We start from the raw sequence: 13,696 nt of genomic DNA, 5'->3' as shown, positions 1-13,696 counted from the left end.
GTCTCTAGTCTTTGGACAGATTCGAGGAAAAATGAAGCCCCATTAACTAGAAGTATAGTACCAATTTATCATTAGTCAGGCAATAAACAATGCTAAGTAAGCTGATAATTACTCATTATTTTTACTGCTTTAACCATACAAGAAAAAAGTATACACTTTCATAAGGAAGATGCAGTGCTCTTCCCTACATAATCAGATCATTTTGGACCAATATTAGCGTATGTCTGTGTAACATGGTATTAATGTGATGGAAAAGTATGGTCACTGTAGATAACATCTGTTGACATTTAAAATGACACATTGGGTGGCATGCAAACTGAGCAAATTGGCCTGATAGTATCTGTGCTGCCATCTAGTGGGATAAAGTAAGCATGAACATTTTCCACAGTTTCCGGGTCATGCTGCATTCACGCAATGTTGGCAGAAGGGGAAGAAAAGCCAAATCACCTGTTATTCCGATTGAAAGTGTACATGCATTATTCTGAGGGGATGAGTCTTAGTGCTAACCCTGTAGTCACACCAGATAATCGCCTTAATTAGCTTAAAAAGATACAAAAAACAGGATAGTTGTCATTCATATGAAGTGGAGTGAATGCATTGTGTTAGTGTCACAATTGGATTTTATTTTGATTTAACTGACAGCGACTCGCTTTCAGGCATTGTCCTGATATCTCCGACCCAGAATTATAAGTCGCAGACTGGCGTGACGTTTTGCCGGCTGGGTTGTTGAAATTACGATTTAAATAATATGAAGTGAACGCGGCACGAAGGGTCAACATTATGGCTAACCATTAGCTTCCAAAAGCTTGTCCTGTCTTACTCACGAAAAGCTGTAGAAGGCTGTGCGTATACATTCCCTCTTGTTGTCTTCAAATAACAATATGATATACGTTACTGTCATTGTCAAGTGCAATTTTGTGTGCGCAAACATAGTGAGTTATTAAGAGTTTATGGATGTGTTAGCGAAGTTACTACAGCTAACGTTAGCTGGCGTTATTGTGATTTACTGTACTTAAACAAGAGAAACGCCTAAATATAGCAGCCGTGCTAAAACGTTGCCGTCCACCAGTATCTGTAGAAGATAATGTTGAAATTTAGCCACATTTTTTATATTCCAAAATATTCCATCACTATAATATTGATTTCACCACTACAGGATGGCCTCTTTTGGCTGGAAGAGGAAAGCTGGAGAAAGGGTGTCAAAGTCAGTGGTGCAGCAGTTTGAGGCAGAGGCGGAGAGGGCTGAAGGTGATGAACCAGGTGGTCAGGCTGAGGAGGAGGTGGACTGGCTGCACGCCATCAAACGACGGCGGGAGCTCCTTCTGGAGGACTGTGCAGCAAAGAGCAAGAGGCTGAAGGACGAGGGTGCACTGCTGGCTGAAAAGGGCAGGTAAGGGAAAGTGCTCACAGCGGTTAGTCGAGTGTGCTTGCAGTGTGCACACCATGCCAGTGGCAGCACAGACACATAAACATGCATTACTGGGTTAGCCATTTAACTTCTGTGTTAGATTGTAAACAGATGCATTGAACTATTAATTGCTGGACTAAACTGGATTAGTTGGAGTAAGTGCTGATTGGAATCAAGTGCTGATCAGGAATTAGAAAAATGCATAGTGCACTGTTAAAGCCTAGAAGTTTTGCTCAGTTGTCACTTTAACAAAAACAACCACTGCTGAAAAAACAAGCTTTATGTTTACAATATTATACCCTTAAGTGGACATTTTCCATACTTTTATAGCAAGCAGGGTTACAGCTGAAATCTTTCGTTCTATGATATTGAGGCTACTTATCTTGTTTGCTGCTGGATTACTGGATGAGGAGCAGTTTAATTCTACCTTCGCTGGATACTCCGACATACCATGTCCAGAAATGTTTTTATCTACACAGTAGTTAAAAGGAGCTCAGCTTTGGCCAATAATGAGATGTGTCATCAGAAATTCTCCAGAGGAGGGCACCATTGTACAGAGCACACATATGTCTAACAGAGCCAGTAGATAACTGCTGACTTTCTAGTGAAATCAAACCATCAAGGGATACTGTATTTCAAAGACACTGCCGATTTAGAGCCTCCTGAGTTTTAAATGTTCTCTCTGTTTGATTCAAATGTGCCTCTTTGTCAGGATGAGATCAGTTTATAACATAAAAATTTAAATAAATAACCATCATTTCTGATTTGGTCATGGGAGAAGCTGTTCTTCAGGCCTGTCAATCTGCATTTAACTTTGTGTTGGAAAAACAGAAACATGGAGTAATTTAATAAAAGATTTTCAAATATAAAGTGATTAAAAGGACATATTTAAATTGTAGTAAACTTTTTTTATGGTCACCCATACTTTTATTTCAAGTGATATTGACTCTGCTTTTGAATTTTAAAAAGACATCTAGCACCACATCAAGCATCATATAGTGTGACACTGGCAGACATAATTATTGAAGCTGTCTGTGTATGACGTTTTTTGTTGTTGTTGTTGTTTTCTTAATAGACACTGATGTTAGTAAACAAAATAGGCATCACTCAGGAACTGTTATCTAATATCTCCTCAATGATAATTGACCTTTTTAGCCAAATAACAACCACTTTGTGAAAACCCTTTAGTCCAGAAGATGTAATGTTGCTGTCCTTAGTGACGGCCTATAATTATATTTGCGAGGAGAAAGTGGATCTTGCTGGGGAAATGATGATGTGTTGCTGCTCCATAATGGCTGTTCAGAGGTTTGAGATGGTGTCTGGCGAGGGGATGTCAGCCCGGAGTTTTTTCTCCTCTAACAACATTGACCTCTGATTTCAGTCTGTCATTACCAAGGTTTAGATGTTTCTGATGCAGCTGAAGTGTTCATCTAGTACCTGGTTGTGATCTAAATGTCCTCTTGAGTTACAGTGTGTGCACATAGACTTTTGGCTGTTTTTCAGCAGTATTAAGGTCAATCGATAGTGTTTTATGTAAAATTTTCAGGATCAGGGCCTGTACTCCCCTAATTTCTAATGTCAATATTTAACTGAATTCAATAGTGTAAATGTATAACCTTACTTGAGATATGGCCTCTTGAATGGTGCAGAAAAATATTATAAACTACAGACAGACACAATCATAATTCATACTGTAGCACACCAACATATTTTCTATAATATCGCCTATTTCTGCTATGCACAGTAGAATCTTAATGCCCTGTCATTTTTATATATGCATGGATGGTCTGGTTGACACTTTTATTCATGAAATGTGCTGAAGAAATGAAAATAAAACACACCCAGTGTATGTCTGACTGAATGATAAATGAATGGTTGTGTAAATGATACAAAAAGCATTATAAGACATGGACTGCATATTCACTTGTAAATACAGGTTTATTCTGGGCCTTGCTGCCTACTTAAAATGAGAGTTGAAAGCTTATTCAGAGTCATTAGACATGGGAACATTTGCAGCATAGCCCCACAAAGACTCTGGCAAGGCTCAACAGGCATTTGTTGGTAGTACAAAAGATGACTGACAGTTCTCACCTTCACTCAGACATCAGTGTGAACCTTTCCAAACCAGGGGAAAAAAAAGACTGAGGTGAAAAAATAGGCCATGCAGTTGTAGAATTATGCCTCACTTTATATCTTGAATGGCCAGTTTTCGGGAGGTGTGGGAATTTTTTTTGTGAGGCAGCACGCCACATCATCATCCAAATACTCTGCATAGTTTACTGATTTGTCCAGCTTCCAGCTGCCATGCTGAGTCAGTTTTTTTCAGAATTAAAATTGAGCGTGCAAGATGTAATCTGGCATTCATAGGCTATTTCAAATGTTCAGTATCTTGTGAAGTTTTTTTTTTCTTTCTGAGTTTTGTGGTTTAGATTAGCCTGTCAGTTTACTGAATTAGTGTTGTTATCATAACCATGTGTTGGGGATGTTTCCTTCTTTTGGACAATGTGTGGGGTGGCCATAATGCCCCAATGCTCCACTTTCTTCAGCACAAAAACATGCTTCAAGTCTTAGTCTTAGTTTTAATCTTAGTTTGTTTCATATATGTTCACTTTTTCTTCAGACTAATCATGAGTGTGCACATCCATCTTGTACAACTGTAGTCTATTAAATTTTCTTTGTTTGTCTCGTCCTCTCTCTGTCCTGTCTTTGACTTATGTACAGAGTTTTTATAACAGTAGAGAAGTCATTTTTAGCTCCCATGCTCCATGCAGCGTCTTTCTTATTGCTTAATTTCCTCACATGATTTTGCAGTGTCATTTGCTTCATCTGTTGGTAAGATTTCCTCACTGCTCTTGTTCCATTTCCTCAGTACTCTGAGTGATAAATAGCAGTGGAGTATTTTCTTAGGCTCAATCCTGATTCTGGCTTCAATTTTATAACTAATCAGTGTTAATGGTCTCATTGTGTGATTTCTTTTGAATTTTTCAGGATATCCATCTCCAAAATTTAATAAAAGATGTAGACATGGCAGGCATATTGTCAAACCCCGGATTTCACCTCGTAATCTTTCCAAATCCTTATCTTGATCAGGAAATGATTCTTGAGTCAATATTGACTTGAGAAGGAGGGGGGCTGTCAGAGTGAGCATGAAGATATTTGTCAGTCCATTCAGTGAGTTAAAACCATTATGTTTGCCAAAAACCTGAAGAATTTAGGTTTGTGAACCCGCGTACAACAAATTTACATAAAACAGATTAGTAGACTTATGGTGGTGCCGGCGGTTTGGAATGATGCTGCAGTGACGCTAAATGTGATTTCTGCCTGATTTTATGCAAATCCTGTTTATTTTTTCTGCCTGCATGTCTGAAAAGGAGCAAGTAGCCAATCTCAATGTCTCGTCAGCTCTGATAAGAAACTGACTGCTGACTGATGCCATTCACCTCAGTGGACCTGTGTGTGTTTATTTAACCAGTATACTCTGTGCTACCATTCTGTCAGTCAGGTGGACAGGTGATCCGGAGTATGTTTGAAACTTTATAGGGGCTTGTTTATCAACAAGTAAGGAGAACAAAGATCAGTCATTTCTATGTACAAATCTTTATTTTAGTGGAAACAAGAATTAACTGTAGTGCAGAAAAAGCATAGGAACAGTGATGGCTAACTGAAATATGACTCAGCTATGTTTCACAAAAGTCTAGTAGTCTCAGCTTTTGAGAAGTTGTATGCAAGAATGGAAAGATGTAATTAGCTTTCCAGTCATACAAGTGGCAGCTCTTTAATAAACAACAACAGAAAGTGCCAGGGAAAAAAAATCCTCATGTTACCTGCTGAATGAACATATGGCCCTATGATAGGTTACATAACATTTATCAAATCTCAGGGTGGAGGCAGTTAAACTGGATGCCCAATTTCACTGCTGTATTTGAGTCAGTAATTAAACAAAGCCAAAACAATGACATGATTAACCCAATTAAGTGCAACGTATCTGTGTACGGCGTGGAATGCTTTGGGTAACTTTAAATTGTGGCTGGTAAACATTCATGAACAATGAATTATTCAGATGCCTAGCTATTAAGCAGTGCAGTGCACTACACAGTGCACAGCATTCCCAGTACACAGTTTGCCTGTAGTAGCCAGGTTATGGTTTCTTTCTGTGTTGAAAATACCTCACGTTTTCTCAGGTGGATTTGAATCACAGTGTGTGTTTGAACCATGTGTCTTTTCTTTAGGCACTGGGAGGCCATTAAGAAGTGGGACGAGGCCATTCAGCTGACTCCAGACAACCCATTACTGTATGAGATGAAGTCTCAGGTATAATATAAACCTACATTTGTCTACATATTCTTTTTCCTCGTCAAAGCCTTGCATCTGCATTATCTATACTGCAACTTGACCACAGAGTAGAGATGCTAACTTCAAGCAGTTTCCTTAAATGCCAGTCAACCACTCTAAAAATCAATAGTTGGTTAACCACTTATGTGAGCTATGTTTACCCAATAATTGAGGAATTTTAAGAACAGGTTTAATAAACACCAGGTTATTGAAATTATTAGCAATTGGTCAGATACAGTCCAAAATATTAAACATAGCAAACAATGCTGCATAACTGCTAAGCTTCTTTGGAGAACATACATTTGATCAGACTAAATGTGTTGGACATACCTAGTAATTAAAACAAAGTCTAGCCCTTGTTTCCTTTATCAAAAGGGCTGTAATCTTCATCAGTATATGATGTATAACATAACTTAATAAACATGAAACATGATTCATGTAAGACAATGCATACATCTATATAAAGCAGTGTGGTGTGGCTTGTACAGTCCATCACTTTTGTGTTGATCATGTTTGAAGCGTTAAGAACTGCAGAAAGTTGAACGTTGAGCAATTAATCCATTATCAAAATAGTTGCTGATTATTTTTCTGTTTATCAATGAATTGAATCAAATCATTTCAGCTCAAAAAAAAGTTTTGTCACTGTAAATAAAATATGCTCAGACTCAGGGTTGAGATGTGAAACATGAATATGAAAAAAGCCAGATAGTCTTTGGGTAATGTGGTTAAAATGGACTCTGACCACATGGCTGATACACAGTATGTTTCTGCTTTTTCCTGGTACACTTGACGTGTATCTAAAATGTGATGCAGTCCAACAGCTGCCTTCAGCGTTTGAGGGTGTAGTTTTACATCTGGGTAGATGTGTTAAGGATATATAAAAGGAGCTCACAGCCAACAGTTTACTGTATGCACTTGTAGTCCAGGTGATTATGTATCAGCCATCATGGTCACCTCTTTCAGTTGCCACTATGGTATGCTTTTAAGTCTGACAAGTGTTATCAGCACAGTGATGGCTCTGATGAAAGTCTGGAGCATGTTTCCAACAGCTTTTGGCCTTTTAGCACCATTTCCTTTTTCTTTTCTCTTGTTCCTTTCACTTCCTCTTCCTTTGGGTTGATACCTTTGTGTCTTTCTGCTGTCATTCCTTAGCTGACACTTCTCATTTTCTTCTAACAGAGGCATCTTTGAGAAAATAGTTCCCATATACATGGGAGGAGCAGAGAAGCCAGAGGAGTTAGTCAGACGAATATTCATTTACTACAACTAACACAATAAAACTGCTCCGTATAACCATAACCATTCACATCACATGGAGTACTGCATGCGTAATATAATAATTTCCATTGAAGGATATTTGAGAAGGAAATCATTAGAGGACCAGGCCTGGAGAGCATCACCACAAAAGTTTTTTTCTTTTTTTTCTCTTGCCTCATGCTGTGACTGACTTGAAATATAACATAAGCACACAATTCTGTTTTCACTTAGTTTTACGTCATGTTTGTAACTACATGTAAGGCCCATCTAACCTGGTGTCTAATTAGTGTCCATAATCAGTGTTTGTTGTTACTCACAATCATTAGGCAGAAAATAGGCTGGACCTCATCATATCCCCTATTACTTGCCCAGATGACGACGGTGGTTACACTGACGCTGGTCATTTACTTCCCCTCATCACTTTCCTCCTATTTAAGTCAATCAGCTTTTACCTAATGCATCCAGCCCCCTTGTCTGCCTGTATGTGTGTCACTGCAGACTGTGCTCAGGACAAAATTGGCTTCATTTGTAAAACTGTCACCATACCTGTCTGGCTATATGAATGAGTTCAACCTAAAGTGGTTCTTTTGGTCATTAAAACTGTTGCAGATTTTGTGGTAAGGTCATGAGGTTAATTAAGGCCTGGAGGTAACATGGGCTTTTCTTAAACTTCACAATGATATCTCCACTCAGTATGTTAATATGTCAATAGTTATGGAGCTCTTTGAGGCAGAAGCACTTGCGCTATCAGTAGCTCATTACTGCATGTGCATGTGTGTCAAGCATGGGTATTTAACCAATGATAAAGCTTCTACCAAGATGCCAGACCTGACACAGTGTACCCCTGTCAATGCAATGTTATTATGCAGTGCTGCTACTCTGGGATATTAATATCGTGTTGAACTGTTACTGAGGATGGCAGTTGTCATGCAAGAGACATTGCTGCTCACTCTCTGTAGTTCTGTGGTTTGTTTGGTCTGAGGTATGCAGGTGTCTAATATAGATGAATATGATCTGAAATCAACAAAAGTATATTTTTATGTCACACTTGATCTGCTCTGTGAAAGTAGACTCGATTTATAAAAATCCTATGTAATGTTCTGGCTGACATAGATGTAATATAGTTACACAGTTTTCAGGCACTTAAGTTGCAGCTGCAGTCTCATGCAGAAAAATTCAGTGTACTGGACAATAAAAACCTTCCAACACTGCCAATGATTAACAATAACTGTCAGTTAATTGTTTCACAGATAGTATGCAGATATATGCACAGTGCTATCACCTCTAGACAGCTTATTCCCTACATGACGGCAAAGCAAAATTAAAAAGTATGTCTATAAAAATTGCATGCATTGATCTGTTTAGTGTCTGAATAAAAGATAATTCCTATGGCTCTACAAGGTTGAAGAGGTTAATGAGTTCAGTGCCACACTGTTAAATGTGAGCATAGATAAGTAAATTACAGAGTGTAATCTTGTGATCATGACCATGCAATTGTTCTGTCCTGTACAGTGTGTTCAAATAGTGAATGAGTCATATCACTAGGGCTGCAGGGATGCAGTTATCAATTATTTACAATGAAGATTAATCTGGCAATCGATTTCTCCATTAATTGTTTGGTCTATATAATGTAGAAAAAAGAATAAAAACAGCATCACAAGTTCAAGTCCAAGGTGACATCATCAAATGTCTTGTCAAGGGCTGCAACAAACATACAGAATGTTTTCATTATTTATTATTGGACCAATGATTTTCTCAACTAATTGTTTTGCATATATTGATGTCTAAAAATGTCTTGTTTTGGTTTTAAAAAATAACTGATGATTAAACAAAGTAGCTAATCATTTTAGTCCTAATTTTGTTTTGTTTGTTCAACAGACCCAAACTCAAAGATATTTAATTTGTATTTTAAAAAGCCTGCTATATATCTGGATGTTTTTATTTTTGCTTTGGCTGAAAAAATGTCTTTGCTCATCCTTTGAGGGGGAGGTCAAAGGTCAGTTGCAAATTAACACTGTAGCACATATTGTAGGTTTTAGTATTTAGGCAGAGAGGATCAGACCTTACTCCTCATGTATCCATGTCATGTGTCTCCACAGGTACTGACCATTCTGCAGGAAGTTTTCCCAGCAGTCAAGGCTGCAGAGATGGCCGTCAAGTTCCGCCCCCTGTGGTGGGAGGGCTGGCAGACTCTGGGCCGTGCCCAGCTGAACCTGGGAGAGGTGGATCTGGTGAGTATGGCTGGCCAACACACTCCAAATGACAACAAAGCAGAACATGAGATACTCTTAGAGGCTGTCAGACGGCTGTCAAATGCAGGGCTGCAAACAAATGCGAGCACTAAATGGAGGAATTTGTGAGTCATAATGGGAGGAGATATGATAGAAAGAAACAACAGAACCTGGAAAACATCATGTGACATTGTTTATTAATTATAGGTGATGGTGTATTGGGGATGGCTGAGGCTATGTTCGCTGTGGTAATTAAAACCAAGTGCACTGTTTGGTTGCTGTCAAAAAGGCGCTATTTTGCCTGAGCTAACATATCAGAATTCAGGCTTGCACATATAGATCATACCAAACAGTGGCCTTCATAGTTCACATGCGAATGTTTGATTTTGCAGCAAGCAGTTTTTTAAGCTGCATATAAATCAATTATGTCTTGGTTTTTGAAGAGCCGTTAAGATACGTCAGTTATTTCTGTTTACTACTTTTTGCAAACTCCCTGCCTCAAAGATCAAGTGCTTCTTTCAAAACACGCCCAGCTGCCTGGGGCTTGGACGATTGCTTAAATTGCCCCAGAACACGCCGGGACCTGTGGGTGTACGAAACCTTCATATCACAGTTACACTCTTTGCCCATTTAGAGTCCAAGCAAACAAGGCTGAACTCACAAACCTTTCAGCTAATGACACTATGTGTCGCTCCTACATGTCCTAGAGCGAGAGACCTGTCCTAGGGCACCAAAAACAACAATGGGAAGTGTTGAAACTTAGTTGAGCCTAAAACTAAACCAAATATAGACACACCTCCTTGTATAATGAAGCTATTGGAAGGAAGAGGAACGCACATCTATTTTTAGCCAGGCTTGTTCAGTCGAGTTTTAGGGTTTTGTATGCAGCAACATGTTTAAGAAGCGCTTGTTTGTGCAAATGTGAGCGCAGTGATTCCCCATTTTCTCTTTTCAAGAGTCAATTCTTGTCATTGCCTTGTTAAATTTCCATTCCTCTCTGTCTCACTCGAGGAAAATGGAAAGTCCCCAAATAAAATAATCTGATAGCTTAAGATTTGTTTTTTGTCCCTTTTCTTAATGTTTTAAAAATACTGGAAACTGACCCTGACATTGCAGCATGACAGCTCTGTTACCATTTATCTTCCCATTAGTATCATTAGGGTTTTTCTCCCAGAAGCCAGTTAATCCGCCTGCAGTACATTTCATCTGTTGAAGAAATATACACTTGATGAGAATCTAGTCTGTTCAAGACGAAACTTGATATGTTGTTTTGTTACTGAAATCTATCATGCTTCATGTGTCAACTTTTTCAGTTGAACTTGACTGTGCAGGTTGCTAATGTTACAGGTGCGGAACATGAAGTAGGCAGTGTTTGCCTGATGCAAATCATTGGAACAGAAAACAAGACTAGATTACTTAATAAAGCATGTCTTTTTGCAGTGTAGTAACAGGTCTCTCTTTTGTTAAAGCTGTTACTTTGGAACAGGGCAGGCAAATGGGGAAAAGACCAGAGTTTGTTTTGGTTCTGCTCATTAAATCATTGAAGTTTCACGCATCAAGGACACTTCCTCACTATGATTTTAACCACAGGTTGGCCACAAAAGGCTTTGTTCTAGGGTTGATATGGGACTGGATTTTCACAACAGGTGTGGCACATTGTACTACTGGGAACAGGTGCAACTGAGAAGCTGAGCTGTCCTCTTTGGGATATGAACTCATTAAAGATGCATCCAACTCTTGAATTAACTGATCAAGATGTACAAAGTCCAGAAGGGGTCACAAGAATTATAATGAATTTACTTTTTCTGACAATTTTACATATAATTTTTTAAAATTAACTTACCTTCAGTGCATCCATTGCATCGCTACATCTTCCAACCAAGTCCTGCCCAACAAAAACTGAAAACAGAAATTACAGAAATACAGGAAAGTTAGTGTTCTTTCACTGTCCATGTTGGAGATTAGAATCCATGTCTTTGTCCAGACTACTTAAAGATGGTCTGCAAATTTTCTTAAACTTTCACCAGAGCCAGTTCTGTCGCAGCAAAATTTAAAAGCTGATGGACAAAAAAACTTGCAAGATTTTTACTGTGACCATTGTGATATAACAACAGAACTTCTATAACTTTGAATTCTTCAGAGCAACCCAAAAGAACCACTTGGCAATTTACCTGCATCTTTTTGTCTTAAGAAAAAGAAATCTAGTGAAAAATGTCCTTGCAATAGTCATATAGGTTAAAAGACAGTGTTTTAAATAAATCACTTTGAACTGAATAAGTCAAGCTCTCAAATGTACTGAACATAAATTTATTCTTTTTTGAGCCTACTCTTGAAGGTGGAGTCAAGTGTACACATATTTCATTCACTCAACTGGCTTCGAACCATTTTACCATGAACTCATGTACTTGACAGGTTTCATCTGTCAGAACTGAGTAATGAGCCTGTCAGTCACCTCAAACTGCATATGGGGGTGGATTTATTTCATGTTAACAGGAAACTCAAGGTTGATATCAGGTCCCATAAACAGTTGGAGGCCGTTTGTGTCTCTGTTAAAGGAGACAATATTTTTTCCCTTTGACGTTAAAGTGCACAGTCAGCTCAGAGATATTGATTACTTCTTAATGAAATGATAAATCTGCCTACAGACCTGAATGAAGAATGTTACGATCTTGCATGTTGACATGCTGATGCCGTACATCTGTGAGAATTACGATGAACCCGCAAACAGGCCTGAAAGAGTTTGGGCTAACTATTCAATCTGCTGGAGACTATAAACTCCTGACAGATTGAGTAAGTGTTCCTGTTTCTCACCACCCCCAAAATCTTGTGTCTGAATCCCAAGCTGATATTGGAACTGTCTCCGCAGGCTGTGAGGTCTTTCCAGGTTGCAATCCACCTGTGCCCATCAGAGCACACGCTGTGGCAAGAAGACCTGGCATGGGCATGGAGGTTACAGAAGCAGCACTCAGCAACGAAGGAGAAGATCCGTCAAGAGGAGGAGACCAAAAAACAGATCCTTAATGCCCCTGAGCTCGAGCAGGACTATGATTTTGAGTCGGATGAGGTGCTGGCTGCCTGTGTGGCCGTTGCTGAGCGACAGACACGCTATGAGGAACTGAAGAGAACCGCGGTGGTCATAGACTCTGAGGGGAATATAAAAAATGTAGTCTCTGGGGAAGGAGGATCAGAGGATACAGCAACACCATCAAAGGAACAGTTTGTTAAAGCAAGAGGACTTTGAACTGGTTTCAGCCTGAATCAGTCATCCTGCCTCCTTTTTTTTAAAGGATTGAATTGGATGATTTCTGAAAACACTGTCAGTGTGTGAGGCTGTCACATAAAAACCTAATTTTCAGAGGGTAACATGAGAGCTGAAAAATTCTAGTGTAGGGGTATGCGGCAAACTAATGACAGTTGTGTTGGTGTTTTACATTTTCCATCCCATTAATGTTGATGTTTGTTAAATGTGCATGTAAAGTTTTTACATGCATACATAGAGATTAAAGAAAATGTGTTCTGCCTCATCAAGTTACATTCAGAATCATAATGACAGGAAAACGGCTTGAGCGTCATATTTCAGTCAGGAAGCATTTGTCCATTACAAACAAAAGGCAGCTACTCATATGTTGCAGATGTATCAAGATATTAATGTGGAGCTACACGCTTAAACATGTTTCAGCTGTGTTTATCTATTGTATAATGATATAAAAAAGACTGTTTCTTCAGACTTGCATGAGAACACTTAGCTAATAGCTAATGTACTCTGTGGTCATATCAGAATCTATCTGGTACTCTGGTACTCTGGACTTCCACTGTAGACTGTTTTCAAACAGTGCATAATTGAAATTGGCAGCATTTCCCTGGACTCAATTTACATAGGATATACAAATAAAGAAGTGAAAATCCCAGAGGGTTAAGTGATAAAAAAAACACCTAAATCAAGACAGAAAGGCTGAGGTTTAGCAGAATAAAGTAGTTCACTGTGTTAGCTTGATTTCAGGATGAGGGCCTTTATCAAACAGGACACATCAACTCTAATGGCTGGCTGTTAACGCCCTGTGAGGTGTCACTGTGTAGAACTGTGTTTGCTGCATAAAAAGATCATACAAGCTCAACAAATTGTAAGTAAAAAAACATAAACATGAATCAAATATGAGTCAGTTCACTGTTTCCTGCATTTTTCTTCATTAGAAAAGGGATCACCAAAGTCATTAAGCTTCAACCTCTTCCATGAGTGTCTGTACAAATTTAGTTTACCATCCAAATATCATCCTTACAACCATGCAGAAAGCACATAACTAAATTCAAAAGTGTTTCACAATGAAAGCATTCAAGTGAAAATGAAAGTTATTGTAATATTCCTTGTTGCACATCAGAGCAAATAAAGTAGATGCATGTATGCTGCACATTGCACAAGTATGCAATTTACAATCAATTTTGACCTAAGGCATATTTGTTGTGATTGTAG

General features: G+C 38.7%; 1 protein-coding gene across 1 annotated transcript; it reads left to right on the top strand.

The window, feature by feature from the left end:
* Window positions 1–690: 690 nt before the first annotated feature.
* ttc33 (tetratricopeptide repeat domain 33) lies at window positions 691–13,384 on the top strand. Its single transcript, XM_018662530.2, has 5 exons — window positions 691–842; window positions 1,157–1,390; window positions 5,638–5,719; window positions 9,097–9,228; window positions 12,095–13,384. Exons 2-5 carry the CDS (start codon window positions 1,158–1,160, stop codon window positions 12,467–12,469), a joined length of 822 nt encoding a protein of 273 aa, XP_018518046.1. The 5' UTR covers window positions 691–842; window position 1,157; the 3' UTR covers window positions 12,470–13,384.
* Window positions 13,385–13,696: the final 312 nt, after the last annotated feature.

The sequence above is a fragment of the Lates calcarifer genome, linkage group LG9 (genome assembly GCF_001640805.2).
Source record: "Lates calcarifer isolate ASB-BC8 linkage group LG9, TLL_Latcal_v3, whole genome shotgun sequence".
Taxonomy (NCBI): Eukaryota; Metazoa; Chordata; class Actinopteri; family Centropomidae; genus Lates; species Lates calcarifer.
Note: the sequence above shows the minus strand (reverse complement) of the source record. Positions and strands in the feature narration are given on the sequence as shown.